The sequence below is a fragment of the Brachycentrus maculatus genome, unplaced genomic scaffold (assembly GCF_059751285.1).
Source record: "Brachycentrus maculatus isolate JH-2025_06_01 unplaced genomic scaffold, ASM5975128v1 h1tg000034l, whole genome shotgun sequence".
In the NCBI taxonomy this organism is placed as follows: domain Eukaryota; kingdom Metazoa; phylum Arthropoda; class Insecta; order Trichoptera; family Brachycentridae; genus Brachycentrus; species Brachycentrus maculatus.
In genome coordinates, this window is record NW_028280788.1 from 100,940 (window position 1) to 124,879 (window position 23,940).

General features: G+C 36.7%; 1 protein-coding gene across 2 annotated transcripts in view; it reads left to right on the forward strand.

Annotated features, from left to right (window-relative positions):
- LOC148312720 (axonemal central pair apparatus protein HYDIN-like) overlaps window positions 1-23,940 on the forward strand; it is an 84,917-nt gene that overhangs the window by 49,874 nt on the left and 11,103 nt on the right. For both annotated transcript variants that reach the window (XM_088274345.1, XM_088274353.1), the window contains 16 exons: window positions 1,373-1,572; window positions 2,599-2,636; window positions 2,710-2,924; window positions 4,229-4,477; window positions 5,533-5,683; window positions 6,516-6,684; window positions 8,237-8,371; window positions 12,459-12,582; window positions 14,070-14,232; window positions 14,823-15,049; window positions 16,173-16,372; window positions 17,101-17,349; window positions 18,272-18,442; window positions 18,985-19,273; window positions 22,048-22,290; window positions 23,357-23,684. In XM_088274345.1, coding sequence (XP_088130471.1) covers window positions 1,373-1,572; window positions 2,599-2,636; window positions 2,710-2,924; window positions 4,229-4,477; window positions 5,533-5,683; window positions 6,516-6,684; window positions 8,237-8,371; window positions 12,459-12,582; window positions 14,070-14,232; window positions 14,823-15,049; window positions 16,173-16,372; window positions 17,101-17,349; window positions 18,272-18,442; window positions 18,985-19,273; window positions 22,048-22,290; window positions 23,357-23,684 — 3,151 coding nt within the window. The remainder of the gene's footprint in view (window positions 1-1,372; window positions 1,573-2,598; window positions 2,637-2,709; window positions 2,925-4,228; window positions 4,478-5,532; window positions 5,684-6,515; window positions 6,685-8,236; window positions 8,372-12,458; window positions 12,583-14,069; window positions 14,233-14,822; window positions 15,050-16,172; window positions 16,373-17,100; window positions 17,350-18,271; window positions 18,443-18,984; window positions 19,274-22,047; window positions 22,291-23,356; window positions 23,685-23,940) is intronic.

The following is a 23,940-nucleotide window of genomic DNA, read 5'->3' on the forward strand; positions in this document are numbered from 1 at the left end:
AATGATAAAAATAAAAATGATATTTTCTGGCGTTTCTCATGTGTGTGATTATAATCCAGGATTCGGACCTCACACACTAATAAAAGAGTTTCTGCCCTATAAAAAACTTCTTTTCATCTCAACTCTAGTGAAGGTCTAGTGATTCATGAACGATGCTCCAAAATTGGTTCATACATATATAGAACTTCCAAGAATTTGAGTAGTATGGTTGTCAATAATGGGTAGAATTGGTGAATGTTACACGTGTGTACAGTGATCACTTAAACCAGCCTATGATGGTCGTCAGCCCTATGAATGCCCAGACTTCCATATTCTTCTTCATCTTTGATGAGATGTCAAAAAATAATACGAAAATAACTCCTGTAATTGGAGATAATCCAGATTTTGTGAACAAATATTTGGAAACACTCAAAATGTTGTAGCTAAATCTTCAGTTAAAATGAAATGAATGAATTCAACACTAACGCTCACTTCATCAGCAAGTTCTCTGATCGTTGTTCGGCGATCTCCCATGACCTGGGTCCTTACTTGATCAATGACAACATCATTTTTGGATGTTGAGGGCCTACAATATAGTGTTTCACTTTCCACTGATGAGCGGCCATCTTTGAAGCGGTTATACCACTCATCTGTGTGATGCCTTTTGCTTCGTCTCAAACACTTTTTTGATATTTTACAGATAGTTTCCACTTGAGAATGTCCAAGCTTTAAACAAAATTTGATGCAGTAACGTTGTTCAACTTTTTCTGTCATTTTTAAAAATCCGACGACAATAGCGTACACGTGCTCACTCTTCAACGGCGTGGCAGCGGCCGAGTGACGCTATGGTCGTGATTTTTTTTTGCATGAGCACTAGGTATGAACACCTACAAATGGTCATCTAAGCTCCGCTCTCAAAGCGTTATTTGTTTTGCCAATAAAAATTATGGTCGGATACTTTTTGAAACATACCTCGTTTGTATATTAATTTCCTAATAACTATTTTTTTGAAATGTTTTCATGTGTTTTTTTCCCATTATTTTTCTGTCATTGGTGATTATTACATTGTTACTCTACTTATATGTCTAATAATACCCAAACAATTTATTTTATATTGTAACAGCCGTCGTGTTTGTCACTAAATATACTCAATAGTTTGTATCACAAGGTTTATTCCCAATATAAGCGCGATACGATTTTATGTATGATCTACATTGGTATCGATTCAGGTAAGAAGTGCGGGTTGCCAGCGGCTATTTTCTAGTACACGTGCTTCAGGCAACATGGCGGTTATCCATTGGCTGACATCATTCCCCACTCCTTGACATCAATGTTGTTATATTACAATACATTTTTCAAAGTTTGCATGGGTTTTTTTCCTCTTATTTTTCAGGCACTACTGATTGAAGTGCTTCAAAGTGTGTTTTCAAAATACCCTTTGGGTTTCATAATGGACGACCTCAACAGCAAGTTTCTGGACACACCGAGTATTGCGTTCATGTGCATACTTAAATCCCTACCTATTACAAAGAATGTGCAGCTTATTGTGTTTCACAACTCTTATAGCGATTTCGTAGACACGATTCCTGAAAGGTATCTTATGAATACTTAATTTAGTTTTCAAGAGAATGTATAATGGATGTTCAACTGGTGAAATATGGAAAGAATGCGGAAACAAGCATTATTGATAAAATTATGAAAGGTGTGTTGATATGGTTTGGATATGTGGAAGGAACAAGCGAGGAATGAACGGTGAATTTACTTGATGATGAAGAAGTTATACAACCAAAAATGAATTACAGTCGAACTTGGTTATTACGAGCACGGTTATAGCAATATCTCGGATATAGTGAGGAAACATTAGTTGAAATTTTGGTTTTTGGTTTTCTCCATACATTAATGAATTGAATGTTTTAAAACATTTTTGACCTTAAGTAATAAAATCCAACCGGGCAATCAGACCGTTGCCGCCGGAATCGAATTTATGACTCTAAGTACTAAATTGGTGTTGTCACCGACAATAAAAAAAAAAGGTTTCACGCATATGGGTTTAAATTGTTTATTGCAAACTGCAAGCTTTGTTATGTCTGTAAGGACCTACTTTATTACAATAAATAACGTATTTTACAGTTTTTCAACGTCATGCTTGTTTCGGGGATTTTTACGATAGTTTCCATATTTTGTATGTTCTATCCTTACCTTGGACAATGTATAATAAACATTAGGAGATGGGGAATATTATATTAATCATATCCGCTCCATAGGTGGAGCATTTGGAGTCCACAAACTGTTTCCAGGCTTTTCTGTCGGCTGCCAGCTCCCTTGCATCCTCCCAAGTCAGATCCGCGTCTTGAAGCTTTGACGAGAACTGCCGACGAATTGTCAGCAGTGGTCGGGAACCTGATGCCTTGCAAAAGAGGCAAGCTTGATGGCGGCTCTCAGGAGGCATGCGGAGTACATGGCCAAGCCAACTGAATCGCCTTTTCTTGATGACAGTTGTGACCAAGATTGACTGCGTCCTGCGCCTTATCAATATTTATTATTGTCGTTGAATTTTACCCAGATTTATTGTATTTTATTAAATCTATTAATATAACTACATAATAAATATTTTTCCAGGAACCCAATGGAGAATTTATCATCAACTGATAACGAAGGTTTGACATGCTGTTATTTTATACTTGAGTATTTGACATTAAGATATGGTGTTGTATTGTTGGCTATTTTCAGAATCTCTCGAAACCAGTCGCTCAGTCATTTTGATGGATGCCAAGATAAAGTTCTACGCGTACGACAGAGACTTGGAGAAGCTGATGTTCACCGCCGACAATTGGGACTATAGAAACAACAGTTTGGTGCTGCCCGTCGTGGGGACGGCCAAGCCAAAGCCCAAGGCGAAACCTGGCACGAGTAAAAAGAGCAGAACATCTGTAAGAGGCGATGTGGTCAGTGGATTTTAATGTCCTTTTTTTAACCTTCCCCTCCCAGTGATGTATTTGCTGCAACTGGACTTTTCAAATGAGAATATCGATAACAAATGTAATAGATGCAGGCCTAGAATTTTAGTGTTCCTCCGTAATGTAATATAATTGTGTATTACATGAAAGTATTATAATATAATGTTATTCATTTTCAGCGACGGAAATAAATAATTTGTGAGCAAAATCACCACTACACAAACGTTTCTATGTGCGCGCGTGTGGCGTGCTCTGTAAGTATACACGCATGTCGCAACGTGTTTACCACGCCAGTACCACGCAGATCGTCTTTCGCAACGGTCGTATTGCTACGCCAACGGTTGCGGTTATTTGCGATGTATTTTGTTTTCTCGTTTTCAGATAATACCAGAGCTAACATTACAAAATTGTTACATTTCAACTTCAACTACGGTCAATAAAAGCAACATTTAGGAATATTCACATTTTTCTCGTTTTTAAACGACATTTTCATATGGTGTGCAAAATACATATCACCGGAACGCGCGAGAGTTTTTAGCATCGTAAGGGAAGGGTTAATTTAGCAAATGGCCCTTAGCAGACCCCGGTGAAGAAATATCTCAGACCGATTTTTCCGTATTATTTTATGACGTAGTCGACTTTATTCTTACAGGGTGACTCTATGCGTATGGACTGTAGTGGACTCTGTTGCCTAATGCCGGTATTATTTCCTATGTTTTGAACATATCTTCTCTTTCCCCTCTTATTCTTCATTACTGAGGGTTGTGACCCTTGTCAAAGCAATGACTATTCTTCAGTTATCCGTTGACTACGCTGCACGTAGCCCTCCATCCACCGAGCTGCCTGCTGCTGTCTTAACTTGATCGGGCCATTGTTTGAGGGATCTTCCTCTCCCTCTCTTCCCCTCCAGGCTATCAATCACAACCAGTTATTCCAGGCTATCCTCATTACCACGCGCAACGTATCCAAAGAACTGAAGAATCCGTCATGTACAGACATTGGCGAGAGTCAAGCCATCTAAATGCAACTTCTGATGAATGGACTTATTCATATCTTAATACCACATATATCAAATAAAAAAAACTACCTTTTTTCCAAATAAAATCTCCAATAAAACTCATCAGTCAAATGGTTAACCAAGCAACGTGTTGCCGGGTGGACCTAGTAAATAATGAAATATGGGATGGACATGCTACCCAGTCGCTTATCCTGCATACAGAGTTGAACTGAAGTATCTTTTTCTTTTCTAAGCTATTACTCTTATAAACCATCCATATTCACCCAATTTTCAGAGTGTGGTTGACTCCAATTTATCCATTTTCGAGTTGGGACTGACATCTTGGATTATAAACTCGGCAAATAACTTCCTAACGGATATGATAGTCCATAATATATCCAATATTAACCGCAAGGCTAGACTCTTTGACCACAGTATCCTGAAGAAGCCGCTGAAATATACCGTCTACTCATTGCTTCACGAGGACTACCAGTTTGTTGATGACTTTCCGCCTTTCCGTCTCTGCACCTTTGACGATTTCCCGGTAAGCAACAATTTGGACACTAATCCTTCTGTTAATGTTTTTAAAACATAATGCATTTTAAAATAAAGAGAATAAGTCAATCCTTTCTCCTGTATTTATTTGTTAGGGTTGGTACGGATAAGTAGAATGTGACCAATTTTTTAAAGCAAATAGCTCTTTTTCATTCATTGATTCGGCAGTCACTTTGTGGTGAAACCTATCCATTTTTAACTATTTTGTTTTTTTTATTTCTTGCTTAGTAAATACCACAATACAACTGGTATTTACTAAGTAAAAAATTTTATGAAAAACAAAAAACTCTTGCTAGTAGTATTGGATTTTTTAAATCCAATTAGTGCATTTTGAATCTGTTTTGACATTTATACCACACGGCTCATTTTTCACATGTTTTATTACTGATTATCAATATGATTCGTTACTTTTTTATTACGATAACAGAAATTTATATGAGTTAGGACATTTAGAAAATAAATTATTATTTTCTATACAAAATTAGATGGAGATCTGAGTATTCCAGGGCTCATGGCCTGACAATTGTCTCATATACGTGGTTTTTCACTCTAATATTTATTTAATATTACCCTGAACTATTACCTGAAGCGCAGGACTGATCACCCTGTCTTCATGTAATTTAAAATCGATAATGTGACATTAATACAATGCAGTACCCTATTAGGCTTAGAAGAATGTTCCAAATGTATATTTCGCAAGGCTTGTATTACTTTTTTCTTTTTTATTGATTTGGCGTTTCATTTGTAGAATTGTATTTTAATTTATGTATTAATTTTTACATCAAACACAGATTTTTTGAGTCTACTAAGTTGTATTTTATTAACAAGAACACATTAAAAATTAATATTGTGACAATTGTTTTACCTAGTTATGGCATTTTCAAACTAATGTCTTTGACATTCATTTTAAATGCCATAACTAGGCGAAACAATTGTCACAATATTAATTTTTTATGTGTTTTTGTTAATAAAATACAACTTAGTAGACTCAAACAATCCATCTGTGATTTAAAAATTAATACATAAACTTGTATTTCTCACTAGATTCCGATGTGTTTTTGCAATGAAAAGATGCCCTCCGACAAGTCGAATTGCGCAAATATCCAAGACTTCCTGATTAATGCAAAGTGCTCATGCCAAGAGGAAAGTCACAAAGTGGCAGAAATCGACCTATTATCTCCTGAACAAACAACAGGTTTGTTTTTTTCGCAATAGCACACAACACAAAAAATGAATCTTCTTCCTTTGGAATAACCTGCAAAGCCTCTATGAGAGGCTTGTCTGTAGGTAGGATGATAAGGATAGGGAATGTAAATGTGAAAAATACATCACAAATACCCAAACCAATTGAAAATAAATCTTTCTTGAATTTATTTTGCAATTGGCGGGAATCGTACCCGCGACGCCAGTTTCGCAGTCTACCCAACCACGCCACGGCGCCTGTCAAGCCATGCAAAGCTGATAAGCATTATTGATAAAATAATGTATGGAAGCGAAGCATGGAGTTGGCAAAAGCAGGATGAAAGCATCTGCATGCAGTGGAAATGCGATCCCTCAGACGAATATGCGATAAAACGATGAATGATAGATGTTCGAATGGTGAAATAAGGAAAGAATGCAAGGCTGAGATAAGCATTATCGATAAAATTACGAAAGGCATTTTGAGATGGTTTGGGTATGTGACTCGAATGAGTGAAGAAAGGATAGTTGAACAAATTTACGAGGCGAATGTGGTTGGCAATAGAAGCAGATGAAGATCGAGGAAAACTTAGCATGATTGAGTATTTCAAGTACTTGAAAGTGGTCAGATCAGGAGTCGGAATAATCGGCGTGTATGTATGAAATGTATGAATGTGGAAGATGCGAAGATTGCGTGCAAAACCAGATTAGCGTGGCGTTCTATCCTCTCTGTCTACCCTTGCGGTGAAGCGGCATGATGGTTAGTTTGTTAGTTAGTTCAATGTTGTTTTTTTACTATTTTTTGTGTTTAAGGCATTGCTGATTTTTTGTGTTTTTATTTATGACAGATACCCTTCCGACCCAACTGACTCTGCCTCCCCTGTACTTCATGAAATACAAAGTTTTATTTAGACCCAACCAAACTGGCATATATAGCTCCAAATTCTTTGTCACCTCTGTTGGCTGTTTGAAGCTCAGGCAAAAGGTGGTTTTATCGGGAATATGCGACATTCCAAGGTTCATTGATTAATTTTTAATTTAGATTTAAGCTTGTAGATTTAAGTGAAACATTTTGTTTAAAAATTAGCAAAAGATTTGGTGTAGCTGTGACTATTGTAAACTTAAAAGTCACTGGAAGCACAATCCTACACCATATGCAGAGACATCTCTTGGGATATTGTGACATATTAAGATAAGATACGCAGAGACATCTTGTGGAATATTATGACACTAAGACACGACATGCAGAGACATCTCTTGGGATAATTATGACATACTACGATACAATATGCAGAGACATCTTGTGGTAGTTTATGACACACTAAAAGACAACTTGCAATGAAATCTCTTAATATAATCATGACAGGCATGCAGGCATGTCAAACTCACGGCCTGCGGTCCGCATGCAGCCTGCAAGTATTTTTTTTGCGGCTCGCGGATACCCGCAGATACATTTTTCATTTATTTTAATTCTTCATTTAAATTTTTTTTTTGTACGGGAACACATGATATTGTTTTACAAAATCATTAAGTTAGATTTACTGTACCTCATGTGACTGTCTTTGATATTAGATTATTCACTTAAAGTTAGATAAAAATGAAAATGAGATTTTTGAGTTTTTTTATGTGGCCCGCCGGCGTACCCAAAATATCTTATGCGGCCCTTGGTGCCTTATGAGTTTGACACCTCTGTACTAAAGCATGGCATGCAGAGACATCTCTTAGAATGATGAAGACATAATATATAGAGACTCTCTTCTCCGTCTTATTCCTCATTGCTGAGGGTTGTGACCCTTGCAGAAGCAATGACTCTTCTCCAGTTATCCCTGCGCTGCACATAGCGCTCCAACCACTGAGGTGCCTGCTGCTGCCTTAATTTGATCGGTCCATCGTGTGGGAGATCTTCCTCTTCCCGCTCCAACCACTGAGGTGCCTGCTGCTGCCTTAATTTGATCGGTCCATCGTGTGGGAGATCTTCCTCTTCCCGCTCCAACTACTGAGGTGCCTGCTGCTGCCTTAATTTGATCGGTCCATCGTGTAGGAGATCTTCCTCTTCCTCTCTTTCCCTCCAGGCTACCGATCACAACTAGTCGTTCCAGGTTATCCTCGTTGGCACGCGCAACGTGTCCAAAGAACTGGAGAATCCGTCGGGTACAGATATTGGCCAGAGTCAAGCCATCCAAGCGTAGTTCCTGGCGAGTGGACTCATTGGTGGACTCAAGATAATCTCGACATTCTAAGAAATGATTTTTTTTTTTTAAATATTTACATAAATTGTAAACATTTATTTAAAGAACAATTTTAAACATATTTTAATTATTTTTTGCAGAGACCCATCAAGCGACCTTGTCTTGTCGGTGGAGTTCTTTTTACATACGTTTTTTATTGTTTTTATACATTTTTACCTAATATACATACAAGAAAGAGATAAAAAATTAATAATATTAACTATTTTTAAATTTTCATAGAATTAACTCTTGATCATTTACCCATTTACTACAAATGGCAAAATAAGTTAATTTTAAAAACCATTTATGTTCATAATGTGTATGTTAAGGTTTATTTGCAGAATTGATACAAATCCCCACAACATTTTCTCAAAAGTAACTACAAAATCCAAACATAGAAATCCTGGTATCGCATATTACACTTCAACGGAAGAATTCAGCTTTGGTCTGGTTCTCTATGCTCCTGATGAAAAAAAGTAAGTGTTTTATATTTGCCAACCATAAACAATAAATAAATTTGACAATGACATTTCGATGGTAAAATTCCACTTCACTATGTCACATTCACACATAAACCTGTAGTGTAGGCTATTAAACAGTGAAATTTGGTATTGCTAATTCAATTTAGTTACCTGTAATATAACCTGTCCGTTTTACCTGTCCGCCTCCGTAGTGTAATGGTCAGCACGCTCGGCTACCGTTCTGGAGGTCCCGACTTCGATTCCCAGGGGGGTCAAATAAATATAAGTGATTTTTTTCACTGTAATATTTATTCAATATTACCCTGGACTGGTCCTGAAGCGGGGGGCTGATCACCTTTCCTTAATGTGTAAACGATCAAGATAACACTGCGTTTATATAAAGCAGTGCCCTATGCACCATTGGGGTGCGGATAAGGGTTTTATTATTATTTATTATTATACACAATAAATAAATTTGACAATGACATTCGGATGGTAAAATTCCACTTCACTTTGTCACATTTTTTTTTTTTATTTAAAAAAAATATTTGTGTTTTTATTATTTACACAAATATTTCAATTTCATACTATTTCTGTGAGTATAAGCGGCTCATTATTAGAAATAGGTATCAAATTGTGGTAGAGTGGGTTCGAACCGAGAAACTCTGACTAACCACGGGACCACAACCAGACACATGTAAACCTGTAGTGAAGGCTATTAACACCTCCTCTGCGATGGTGGGTCTGATCAGACCCACCATCGCGGAAAATTATTAATTACTTAATAGGTAATTTTTTTACGTCGTTTTCCTTCAGTGTAATCGTTCTTCAAACAATTACCTACAAATTGAGATATAAACAAAAATTATCGGACCAGATTCGAATGAGTTATTTAAAAAAAAAGAACAAATAAAAGATCAAAAATCATATTGAGTAAGGTCAGTTGTTCGCTATCAATGTGTTAGTGTGCCGTCTGCCGTGCCCTCGAACTCCCCAAAACAAAAGCAAACATTGTCAATCTTTGGCGATTGATTCTGTGTATTGTTTTTTTTACATTCGTTTTAAACTGATTTATTTGTTTACTTGTATGAAAAATACTAAGGATCACGTTTAAAAAAGTGTAATTATTACATAAGTTGTTAATATTTTCATAAATTGATTCGGCAGTTACTTTTTGGTAAAATCTAACCATTTTTAATTTAAGTTTTACTTAGAAAATACCACAAATAGTGGTAATATATAGTATATAATAGATTTATGTATATATACAACACCGACATACACAAAGTTACTAACTTCAAAACTTCACAATAAACTGTTTTATGTTTGAACAATTTCTAGTTTTTAAAAAAAAAATCTTTACGACACTTTACCACAATGAATGGCAGGAAAAAAATAAATATCTCATAACGAGATTGGACGACTTTTGGACAGTTCTAAAATTGAAAGAAAAGTGAGAAAGTAGTGTAGATGACAGTGATTTAGAATTCAAAAACCTTAGATACAGAATTTTAAAGTGAAACAGAAAACTTGGTTTTGTAAGAAATGTCAGTAAGTGATGAAGACATCGATTTTAACAAGAAAAGTAGCGATTGTCTTCTGATTTTTTGATAATAATTTACTTGTCAATATTAAAATTAAATTTGTTACCTATTATGTCTAACGAACTTGTATATAAAAATAATTTATACCCAAAAATTAGTTTTATTTAGTACCGTACAAAATTATATTCATAATTTCTAAGACCCGCAAATCTATGTAAGAAATGGCGAACATTAAATGAATATTTACACCATTTTGGGCAATTCTGTTTATATTTTTCAATGAAAAATTTACCATTTTCACTGTATTTTAAATAAATTTTAATTGCATTATGGACAAAAATTTATCTTGAATTATGAACTCAAGTCAAAATCCCAGAATCATTTTGTGGTTTTTGGAGCTAACCGCCACGTTTTATATTTGAAGATAACAAATAAAAGTTAAAAATTCTATCTTTTATGATGTTGACTTAAAATATAGTTAAAAAATTAAAAACACAAATTATTTGAATTCAGTAAAAATAAACATGTTTACAACCACTGCTTCATGCCGATCATGCCTCACGCGGATGCGACATGCTACGCGGTGGTAGTTAGCAGCTGCGCTCGGTCGAGTTCGCATGTAAAATGAAGCGCTTGGATAATTTAAATTCAAAACTATCAAAAACTTGAAAATTCTTATACAAAACTTATGACACATTATCCTATTGCTATGTAGCCTATTTTGATTAATATATAAAATATAAAAACCCGACAAAAAACGTCTAAAAGGCGATTTCTGTACTGGGTCAGATCAGACCCACCACCGCTGGGCGCGTTTTGTTTGAGGGCATCGCGCTTTAGGTGTTAAACAGTGAAATTTGGTGTTGCTAATTCGATCCAGTTTACGAGTTTTACCTGTAGCATAATAATACCTAGTTATGTGAGGCTATTGGGATGGCTTAGTGGACTGGTCTCACAATTGTCCCAGTGCAAATGCGGCATTAAAGACATGAAATCAGTAATAATGCATGAGTTATGTGTGTAATATAATAATGTCCATTTACATGAGGCCATTGGAATGGCTTAGTGGACTGGCCCTACAATTGTCCCATTGGTAATCCGGCATTGAGGACATAAACCCAAGAAAAAAGCATGAGTTCTGTCTACAGTATAATCCCCACTTACATGAGGCCATCGAAATGGTTTAGTGGACTGGCCTCACAATTGTCTCATTGGAAATGCGGCATTGAGGACATAAACCTAAGAAAAAAACATGAGTTCTGTCTACAATATAATCCCCATTTACATGAGGCCATTGGAATGGCTTAGTAGACTGGCCTCACAATTGTCTCATTGGAAATGCGGCATTGAGGACATAAACCAGGAAAAATGCATGAGTTCTGCCTGCAATATGATTCCCATGTACATGAGGCTATTGGAATGGCTTAGTGGACTGGCCTCACAATTGTCCCATTGTTAATGTGGTATTTCTATGCGACGCGGCGACTAGGCAATCGCGCCGCAGCACAAAGTACTGTAGATGCCGCAGGTGCTGGCGTCAGCGCAGAGCGGCCGGGCAAGTCTCAATCCGCGGCCGCGCTCGACGGTGGATCTACCCGCGTAGAGATCCACCGAAAGCCCAGAGATCCCTTGCGATCGCCGGCGAAAGTAGTATCACCGGCAGCCGCAACCTGCAGCAGGCAACCGGGTCGTAAGTCCGGTATCGCTCCGTCGGGTCGTGGCGGCTCCGTCGTCGTCCAGTCCGGGTGCAGTCGGCTCCAAAGTAAATCCGAGTCCAAGTCCAGGGGGTAGCGGCGGTCGAATGTTCCTCGAGGCGATGAGTCCGGGCGGGCAGCGAAGTCGGGAAGAAGCGGGGCGGAGAGAAGAAAACGCAGCGGTAGTCGGTCGAAATCTGATTTATTATGACGAATATTCCCCTATATATACCCGCTCTGGGTGCCTCGCCGTAGCGCCGCCCGGCCGTGCCTGACCAATCGCGGAGGGGGGTATGTCCGCCAATCACGGCGTAGAGGGAGCGAGGGCATTCGCGTACCGTCTCCCTCTAGCAAGTATAAGGACATCCCCACTCCGCTACTTCGGCGCAGTCGAGCGCGCACCACAGAGCAGTATACAGTTTACAATTTATTCAGTCTATAATACATCTTAAAAATAGCTTAATCTAGCCTAGAGCTATTTTCTCCTCGGTATGGGCAAAGACCACCCCCGAAAGCGACACATTTCAGTCTTTATTGAGGGGGCAGTACATTGCTAACACATACCGAGGTCCCTAAGCTAATTAAATCTATTTCTATATCTAGGTTCTCCTTTTACGTCAGCTACAGTATTGATGACATAAAACCAGGAAAAGAGCATGAGTTTTACCTGTAATATAATAATACCTGGTTATGTGAAGCCGTTGGAATGCCTTAGTGGACTGGCCTCACAATTGTCCCATTGTAAATGCGCCATAAAACTAAGAAAAAAATGCATCATTTAATGACTTATTTCTGCAGCTTGCTTGAATGCAGATTGTAGAATAGAGTAGAACTCAAAATTCCAACAAATGTTTGTATTTTCAGGATATCAAGTGTTTGTGATAATTTCCTACTCTCAAATATTTCTAATTCTCCCGTCGAAATATTCATATCACTCCTGCAAGAAGATCAGTGGTACTCCGTGCAACCGAAATTTCTTTCAATACTGGTATGACCATTAAAACTTTATTAACTCTTATCAGCACCCAACAGTGCATAGGGCACTGTATGATATTGACACAGTGTTATCGCAATTGTTAAATATACGAAGGCGGATTGATCAGTCCTGCGCTTCAGGTACCAGTCCAGGGGGATTGAATCAAATAAATGTCTGATTGAAAAATCACTTATATTTATTATTGCCTCCCTGAGATTCAAACCCAGGACCTTCAACACGGTAGTCCAACATGCCAACCACTTCACTATATAGCCGGACAAACACATCAATTATCATTCATTTCTGTTTATTTGTTACTTGCCTCTGCAGCTTAGTGTTGCACCTATTCATGAAATTCTATTTACATTAATTCATTCATTCAACCCTCATCTGCACCAAATGGTGCATAGGGTACCACATCATATTGATGCGGTGTTATCTTAATATTTCATATATGAAGGCAAGTTGATCAGTCGTGCGCTTTAGGCAACTAAATCAAATAAATATCACTAATATTTTTATGACCCCCCAACTTGGAAATCGGACCCAAGACCTCTAGCAAGGTAGCCAAACTTGCTAACTGCTTCACCGCAAAAAATATTGTAACGTGTTTATATGACCTATATTAAGTTGTATTATTTGTAATTCTCGGATATATAATTTTATCATTCTGATACATTTAAATTAATATCTCATTCATTAGTACCGCTTAGACTCTTTGAATGTTCTCTAAGCCTTAAAGGACATTCATTGAAAAAATAATAAAAATAATGTCCTTTTTCCAATACAACTTCCGCATATTGTATAATGTATAAGAGTTTGAAAATGTATGATGAGATGCCTGAATGTATGAAGAATGAAAAGAGTCTGAAAGAATTTAAAAACAAATGCTTTGTTAACTGTAAGAAGATGTAAATATATATATAAAAATATAGAATATAGAAAAATATAGAATCCATTTATAAAAAACCGCAATTTTTCAAATACTAAAGGGTGACAACTATTTAAATTTAACAAAAAATTTATCATCGAGATTCTCAAACGATTTTTCTACTCCAAAATGCAACACCAAGCAATTTCAGCAAAACTTTAAATATTTGGCAATCAAACATTTCAATAAACTCCCTAAAGAAATAAAAAAAATAGATTATATAAAAATACTTAAGAAAAAAATTAAAGCTCTATACATTTAAATCTTGAAAAAATATACAAAAAAAGACTATTATATCTTTTATTATATAACATTAAACCACGAGTGTAAGTCCCTCTCCAAGCACAAGAGCACAGTCTCTTTTATGGAGAGGCACAGCGAATCGAAATATAAAAGTTCTCCATATGTATAAATGAATCAAATGTATTATGTTATAAATAAAAATGTAAATATATTAAATGAATAAAAAAATAAAAAAATATGAAATAAATTAAGTGTTAATAATAGTTTGTATAAAATGAAATATAAATGTAAGCTAACTAAAGAAATTTATAAAAATATTTTGCAGCCAGGTGTTACAAGAAGCGTGACCGTCACATTTAGACCGACTGGACCAGAGTTGATCAAAAATAAACTGCTTTGCTGCATCAAAGATAATCCGGAAATTTTTGTCATAAAGCTATCAGGACTGGGGATCATGGCCAATTTCTCTTCCACTCCCGAGGAAATTGGTAACTAAATACACTCGACTCCCCATTTACTCGGTCAATACATTCCACCTAACCACAAGTATTTGGACACACTCAAAATGTTGTAAATAAATTATCTGGTCAAATTATAAGCTTAAATAATAAAAATGAAAATGGTATTTTCTGGCGTTTCTCATGTGTGTGATTGTAATCAAGGATTCGGACCTCACATACTAATATAAGAGTTTCTGTTTAGTAAAAAGTTTCTTTGCATATCACCAATAGATGTCTCTAGTGAAGTTCTAGTGATTCAAGAACAAGGTTTCTTAATTGTTTCATATATATATATATATATATATATATAGCACATAACTTCCAAGAATTTGAGAAGTGTGGTTGTCAATAATGGGTAGAATTGGTGAATGTTACATGTGTGTAAAGTGATCACTTAAACCAGCCTATGGCGGTCGTCAGCCCCGTAAATGCCCAGACTTCCATGTTCTTCTTCATCTTTGATGAGATGTCAATAAAAAATAATATCAAATAATCAATTATCACGTTTTTAAAGAAATGTACTTGGTCAGTTTCTCCTGTACGTTGAAGAAATAGTAATAAAAAGATGATCTTTGCAGATTTTGGTAAGATGCTTCTTTATCGGCAAGAAAACCGTGTTGTCGAACTATTGAATTCATGCGAGCTGCCTTTAGTATGGAGACTGCGAAATCTGGATGATTTCTCCGGTCATCTGCTGCCCTCTGAGGAGCTGAATGTCATATCAGCCTTGTCCTGTGGAGAGTTTAAACTGAGCTTTATCGGTGCTCACCCGACTGTCATAATCGCCAAACCGCTATATATTGACGTAAGTGTTAAATCAATAACTAGTAGAAAAAAAGAACCTTTAAATTCAAATTTATGATCTCAAATGCATAGTGAAACTAATGGCCATCACAAAATGTGAATAATATAATAAATAAATAATAAATTGTCAACTCGATCCAATCAAATCAGTTTTTGCAGGCTGTAGCACCTTTTGTATTGACCAATGTATGATTGGCACACAGTTTGTAATTGTAGCCAAGTATTCGTACTGCTAATATCTTTTTTTCGGGACGAATTTTACGTTATATTATTTTTTGGCTTTAACGCAGTTAATTTTTCATATTACTGACATCTATGGACATAATCCTGAATTTAGTTTGCGATTGGCTGGAATTGGACCCGCGTTGCCAGTTTCGCATTCGAGCGTCTACCCAATTACACCACGGCGCCTGTCCGAAAATAATCTATAATATTTTTGTATTATAGTGACACCTATCCACTAAACAGTAAAGCAAACAACAATAAATAAGACGTTCAAGATGTGTTTTCTAACTAACTAACTAACTAACCATCACGCCGCTTCCCCGCAGGGGTAGGCAGAGAGAATAGTGCGCCACACCACTCTGTCCTTGCAAACATTATTCGCCTCTTCCACGTTCATGCATCTCCTCATACATACCCGCCGATTGTTACGACTCCTAACCTGACCACTTTCAAGTATTTGGCATACCTGATCGTGCCATGTTTTTCTCGGTCTTCCTCTGCTTCTTTTCCCACTAACATTCGCCTCATAAATTTGTTTTACCGTTCTTTCCAGTGTTGGCAGTGCACAACGGAGTCCTGGTTCCAACTCTAATGTATGGAAGTGAAACATGGAGTTGGCAAAAGAAGGATGAAAGTAGACTGAATGCAGTCGAAATGCGATCTCTCAGAAGAATGTGCGACAAAACGATGTATGATAGATGTACGAATAGTGAAATAAGGAAGGAATGCAAAGCTGAGATAAGCATTATCGATAAAATTAAGAAAGGTGTGTTGAGATGGTTTGGACATGTAGAACGAATGAGTGATGCGTTTTCTGTATATGAAATTAAAGGTTTCTGAAATGCACAAATATGTGCACGCCGTAAACAATGTGTTAATTATCATTTGATGTATTTCAGATATATGGCGCTAGTGAACTGAAAGTACCAATGCTGACAACGCAGGTGCTGATATCGGCAGAATGCTACGATGTTTTGTTTGACTGTGTGTTCGACCCGCCGGAGGAAACGCACATCAACTGCGGGAATATGATGGTCGGGGGCACAATACACAAATGTGTCCGTTTCACTAACCGGGGCTTGTACGATTTAGTATTCAGGTGCCAATCTAACATTAATGTTATTATTTATAATACCTGTTACAGAGTTTGTTCACCTAAGCAGAAGCATTCAGACCACCTCATCATTGCCAATGCAGTATGTGCATGGCATCCAAACGGCATCCTTCCAACTTGTTTGGGAGTGTGGCCGTAAATGGTCGTCCAAACAAAAATTTCTTCAAAGGAGTATGGGCGTACATGAATGGCACTTGTACTGCCATCTGTGGTTGTAATAGGTGTATGCATATGAAAAGGCCGTTTGCTGATAGATGGCGCTAGATTTTGTATGTGCACGTACTTGAAGTTGGCAACGCATTGCTTAATGCTTTTATATGTCAGCTAAGAAATTCGAAATTGGATAGTCCAATGGATGTCCTCAAAAGACCAGAATTCTTTCCAGCACGGATCCCGTACTTTGCCAGAAAAATGAGCGAAAGCAATAGTTAGTGATGGCAATTATATTTGTATAAATGTATATGAATAAAATGTATTCTTTCCCTTTGATATCGAAAAAAATGGTTAAATTTAGCAAAAAATGACAGTTTTATATGCATACACCTAATATTTGAACATGAAAACCACACTTTATATTATTTTTCTGTTTTACCTGTGATATTTATCTAAAAGCAAAGTTTGAAACAATAAACCAAGAATAAGTGACAAATAACATCCTAATCGGGTAACTGAAAAAGGCATAATTGGGGAATTTCTATACTTTTTTTTTATAGAATTACCAAGTCAGATAGTAGAAAAGGAAAACTGAAAGCTTTATTGGATGAAATAGAAGTAACTCCGTCCACCGGCCTCTTGAAGCCTAATGACGACCCCACAAATATAGAAATCAAATTGCCCCTAACTGATGAACTGACCCTCAAAGAGCACCCATTGTTGTATTGTCAGTTGATTGACGCAAATGAGACTCAGAAAATTGTAGCCGTCTTTCCTATCAAGGTGTCTATCAAGAGCCATTACAACAAGTAGGTTTTTAATAAAATAAAAATGTAGGTATAAACCTAACTAACTAAACAACGTAGTATATCACACTACTCTGTAGTATATTACAAACATCTTTCGCCTCTTCCTTATTCATAAATTTCCTCATACATCTTCTTTCTTCTTCTTTTTCCATGTTTGCTCCCTAGGTAGAGCATTAGACCAACACGAGACGTGTCCAAGTCACTCTGACATACACCATCTCCTTGGTTTCCTCCCAGTTCAGTCTGGCATCTCAAAGTTCCGCTGAGTATAATCGGTGAATGGTCGTCAGCGGCCTTCTGGTGCGCCAGAATCCTCGGGGTTGGAAGAAGAGACACGAGGGGTTAATGCACTCAGGTGGCATTCTATGGACATGTCCCAACCATGCCTACCTTCTCCTCTTCAGGACTTCCAGTATGAGGGGCTGTTAGGTTCTTCTCCACACAAGTCATACCAATTTTCATCCAGCATTTGCTTCAGTCACCTATTTTTTTTTTTTAAACTTGCCAGTTTCTTGCTCTGAACTTTGGTGAGGTGCCACGACTCACACTCATACAGCAGCACTGTTAGTCCTCGTACATACCTGCTGATTATTTTGACTCCTGACTGAATCTTTCTGTTATGTTAAATACATTATTTTGATTTATGTATTAATTTTAAATCAAACAGATTTTTTTGAGTCTACTAAGTTGTTTTACCTTGTTAGGGCATTATCAAACGAATGTGAAGATCAAATGGACTACGGTCCTTATGCAGCTATACAATTTTAAGTGACAGTTTTAACATGTGCAGTAATAATTTATGGGAGACAACATAAATTAAAATGGAGTTCTACAAATAAAACGCCAAATCAATGAATAAATACATTGTTTTGTGTTATTTGCTAGTTTTTTCAAAGTTTAATTATTTGTATTTGTTACAAAGATATCTACTGGAACCTGCCGAAGATATTAATTTGGGTTTGCAAGTGCTAGGTTCAAAAGTGACTACTACAGTTTGCCTAACCAATATCGGATACTTTGATTTGTATTTTGACATTGTGACATCCATCTGTGACAAGGAATCCACTGTGACAATGAGCGCCGATATGCGAAGGTAATAATTTTACTTTTCTTGAATGTTTTTTTGCTGACACTTTGTGGCACATTTTCTAAACTTTATAAAATAAAACTCCAACTTTGTTTTTGACTACTTTTGTCCTTGGTACTTTTTCCAACCGGTTTCGACAAACTCTTTGTCATCTTTAGAGATGGATATGTACTCTATCAGTCCCTGAAAATGACAAGGTGCTTGTCGAAGCCGGTTGGAAAAAAATACCAAAAATAAAAGTGAATAAAAAAATTGTGTTATTTAATGAAAAATTATTTTACTTATTATCAGTTTAAAACTTTATTCATAATAAAGTCTTCTTAACCCTTTAATATTTTCATTATTTTGCAAAAATTTGGATTAAAACATATTGAAAAAATGTACTTTATATTTTCTTTCAATTCCATTTAACTAGAATGAATCACAGCAACGCGTGGCCGAATACAGTTTGTAATTAATGAAAATGTCATAAGTGCGCAATATGGTGTCAACCATTCCTTTGTTTAACCATTTTTGTATAAAGAATGTGTATTTTCTATTTATTTCAGTTTGCCGAACCTTCCGTACAAAAAAATGGTCGATATAGTTCCCGCTAAGGGTCACTTGGCGCCGCGAGAAAGTATAAAAATAAACCTCAATTGTAATGTGGAGCACATGGGATTGAACTGTGAAAAGGTCGTTTTCAAGATCAGCGACGCCTCTATTGGAAATTGCCACACGATACTGAACATCTCTGTGGAGGGGTGCATCCCCGATATAGATTTCCGTAACAGCAGTCTCACATTCCAAGATTCTGTCATCTTAGACTATTTGGAAGACTACAAAACTACTCCTGACGTGAGTTTATTTCTTTATTCTTTATTCCAAACCTCCATGAGGTAAAGTGTGTAGGCATTTTTGTTTCAAATATAGTGGAAACCCAGAAAACTGAAAAAATTGGAGCTTAGCCAGTTCAGATTTAACTAACTAACCATGAAAAATTCTATATGGAAAAATCCTGACCCATCATGACGTATGGGATCGAAAGTAGAGCGGGAAGGGGGGGGGGGGGTTAAGAAACAAGATTTTTGGAAAAGGAAACATTGATAATAATGGTGACATATTTGGAAACAGTATATTATTAATTAACGTTTTATCTTAATTAATTTTTTTAATGTAATTCTTAATTTTTCATGACTTGAACTTTATTTGTAACAGAGTGTAATAATTTAAGTGTATGAGAGTCAAATGAGTGGTTAGTTTCCATGATATGATTTGCAAATTCTTAAGTATGCAAAAAAGCTCTAAAAGCTCTAAAGTGTGCACAAAATGTTTGGCTAAAAGAAGACTTAAATCGTTGTTTATAATAAGGGATAATATTAAATCCCTTATTAACTTTATTCACTGTGAATTGGTTCATGTCCTTCACCCCATCGAATGGGATATTTTGGATGATAAAGCTCGTCATATTGCGAGTATCGAAGCCTTCAAAAAGAAAATTAAATTGGATAATTAACTCAAATCACTCATTAAAAATCAAATTTTCGGAATTCAAATTGATTGAACTAAAAAAAAATTCTATATGGAAAAAACCTGAGATGAAGGTCGGCAGCAAAATCAAAATTTACAATACTTGTGTGCCACTCATCATGGCGTATGGGATTTTTTATTTTTTTTTCTTTATTTTAAATTCTTTTGCATTACATAAATTCAAAAACAAAAAATATTAATAAAAAATAAAAATGAATACAAAAAAGATCCTATAAAGGCATGGCCTGTGTGTGGGTATACAAAATAAATAGTCACAGTACAGGGTATAAGGGTATAGGTTTCTAAGTATAATTAGTTAATACAAAATACAAAAAACTTAATATAAAATACAAAAAAAAAATACTTGACTCTCAGTAAGCAAATTTTGATTGAAAGTAGAATGGACACCTTAGGCACAAAAAACGCGCTTAGAGTGTCAGGAATGAAGACTAAGAAGCATATTTGGCAAGAGCCTACGAGACAGAATAAGGAACGCCAGGATAAGGGAAATATGCGAGATCCATGATGTCATTAGGTGGGGAAGGCAACGAAGGAGACAATGGTATGTGAGGAGAATGGAACCATCCAGACTCCCCCACATTGCACTGTACGTCCAACCTCAAGGTAGACGACTTCCGGGCAGACCACCAAAGAGACGGATTGATACTTCGACATTGCAGGAGGCTAATCCCTCTTAAAAACCGGCCACAAGGCCTACACCAAGTAAAAGATGAAGATAAATGTGTTCTTCATTCTCTGCGTGTTTTTTAAATGTTTTCCTACAAATGTTTTTCTTCAAAATCTTGTTCCCGGGATTTCGAATTTCTGGGGTTCCACTGTTTTTAGGAAAAAAATAAAATGAGTAGGTACTGATTTTATTCGCTGATTTTATTAATACGTCAATAACTAATTAACTAATTGACCATCACGCCGCTTCTCCGCTGGGGTAGGCAGCGAGAATAGAATGCCATATCACTCTGTCTTTGCAAACGTTCTTTGCCTCTTCCACATTCATGCATTTCTTCATACATACCCAACGATTATTACTAGTCTTAACCTGACCACTTTCAAGTATTTGGCATACCTAATTGTGCCAAGTTTTTCTCGGTCTTCCTCTGCTCCTTTTCCCAATGACATTCGCCTCATAAATTTGTTTTATCGTTCTTTCTTCACTCATTCGTTCTACATGTCCAAACCATCTTAACACACCTTTCTTAATTTTATCGATAATGCTTATCTCAGCTTTACATTCCTTCCTTATTTCACTATTCAAACATACATACATCGTTTTGTCGCACATTATTCTGAAAGATCGCATTTCGAGTGCATTCAGCCTACTATCATCCTTCTTTTGCCAACTCCATGTTTCACTTTCATACATTAGAGTTGGAACCAGGACTCCGTTGTGTACTACCAGTTTAGCTTCCGCTTATAGGTTTTTATTTGCTATAACTGTTATACGCCAATAATTACTTGCTATAACTGTTATACGTCAGTTATACATCAATAATAACTTAAAATTTACATTTGATACATCCATCACCACATACACACACAAACAAATCACTTTTTTTTTTCCAATTAACTAATTTTTTATGTATTTTTTTGCCAAAGATTTTTATTTTTTCAATTTCCATATACTACTACTACTACTACTACCATCACGCCGTTTCTCCGCAGGGGTAGGCAGAGAGGATGGAATGCCACACTCTTCTGTCCTGACATACACTCCTCGCCTCCTTCACATCCATACATCTAGTCATACATGCCCTCCGATTACGCAGACTTTTGACACCACCAGATTTCATACACACACATACAAATCACTATTCTTTTTTCCAATTAACTAATTTTTTATGTATTTTTTTGCCAAAGATTTTTATTTTTTCAATTTCCATATACTACTACTACTACTACTACTACTACCATCACGCCGTTTCCCCGCAGGGGTAGGTAGAGAGGATGGAACGCCACACTCTTCTGTCCTGACATACACTCCTCGCCTCCTTCACGTCCATACATCTAGTCATACATGCCCTCCGATTATGCAGACTTTTGACACCACCAGATTTCTATATACAAGTGTGATTAATATTTTGTAGATGGAGCAGCATTCCATATTCGTGAAGAATGAAGGATGCCTCCACTTCATGAGGACTGCAATAAACACTTGCAACAGTGTCAGAATATACATGTTCAATAGTAGCAGTTTATTGAGCCAAATCATGACCAGTATTGTCTCCAAGTCTTCTGATAGCCGGTTCCTTGTGGACTGCCAACAGTTGAAGATCAAACCAAAGCACACGGCTCATGTGACAGTGTCCTTTACACCTGTATCTATTGAGGTAAAACTAACATTAAAAAAAAAAATTATACTAATTTGATATTTAACCGGATCCACGCGGCTCGCATAACCGTATGTGTTTTAACAAGACATGCCCCATACGCGGCTGACATAAGCGTTTGTGTTTTCACTTTGCTCCAAGTTTCGAACCTCAGTTCAACTTGGAGGGATTTTTTCATGGTGTGGAACTTTGGATAAAATAATACGTCAATCCTCGGCCTTATGACATCTGTTGAAATATCTGACTAATAATTTGTAACATCACAAGGATAAATAAAACAACAGATCCCTGATTTTTCTTGCGGTCGGTAATTAGTCCGCGCCATAATCATGCCCTATATCTGTCTCACTCTCGACGCTACGCATCGCCAGTGGGTAAGAGTGACACACGATGCGTGCTTTGATTTATTTATGTTACGATTTTATTTGTTTATATTACGATATATTTCAAGAATAATGTGACACACGTGTATTATAGAGTACCAAAAAGGCACAATTAATCCCATTGAACGTTTTTGTTTAGGAAAATAAATCGTTTCATAACTAAATACATGATAAAAGTGATCATTTAAAAAACGGCGAAATACAGCCGCGCACGAGCGTCTCTTAGGAACAAAGTTAACGCGTTTAAAAGGTTAAGGAAAAGCTCGTTAATGAACTATCATTTTGGAAAAATGTACAATAGTTTTTGGTCCTAAAGGTGGAGACTGATCGGAGCATTTGGTCGTAACGTAACACGTTACGATGCGAGCATTCAGGCAGTCAGTACAACGAGCCGAGCGCTCCATCCATAGTTTCGGATGCTCGGTGAGCAATGTTACGACGTTATGTTACGACGAAATGCTCCGGTCAGTCTCCACCTTAAAACGATGTGCTGAAAAACTTTGGATAATTTGTAAATATAGTGAAACCCGGATTTAACATTTTCCCGCCAATCGCGTGTTATTATTTCATTCCCGATATATTTTTGTACATTTATTACCCGCATTTTGGTTTTTTTCACCAGTTTACATTGAAAATATCCTGTCATTGGATTTTCAAAAAAAGTTGTTTTCGTTCCTTTGCAGATTTCCGAAGCATCCCTTCAAATAAGTATAGAAATGCCCAACAAGCGCCCTCCGAAGCTCTACTTTGTCGATCTCATCGGGCAAGGCATAGCCCCCCAAATAATGTTCCTGTCCCAGATAGATCTGGACGAGTCTAACCAGGGAAATATCTGCTTGCATCCAACGTTCTTGCGCGATGTCTCTGTCTGTGAGATATTGTTCAAAAACATCTCGGAAGTCATTGGTCGGGTCAATGTGAAGATTATTGAAGACAATAAGCCGAAGGACATGTTTCATATTTTAACAGAACGGCCGAAAAAAGACTCTCTGGAGAAATGGAACCCGGAAGGTAATAAAATAATCTTGTTTTCATGCTTTTGAAAGTTTTTTTGTTTTTTTTTTACCCTTATCCGTACCCCAATTGTGCATAAGGCACTGCATCATATAAACGCAGTGTTATCTTCATTAACACATGAAGGAAAGGTGATCAGCCCTCCGCTTCAGGTACCAGTCCAGGGTAAAATTGAATAAATATTAGAGTGAAAAAATCACTTATATTTATTTTACCCCCCCCCTGGGAATCGAACCCGGGACCTCCAGAACGG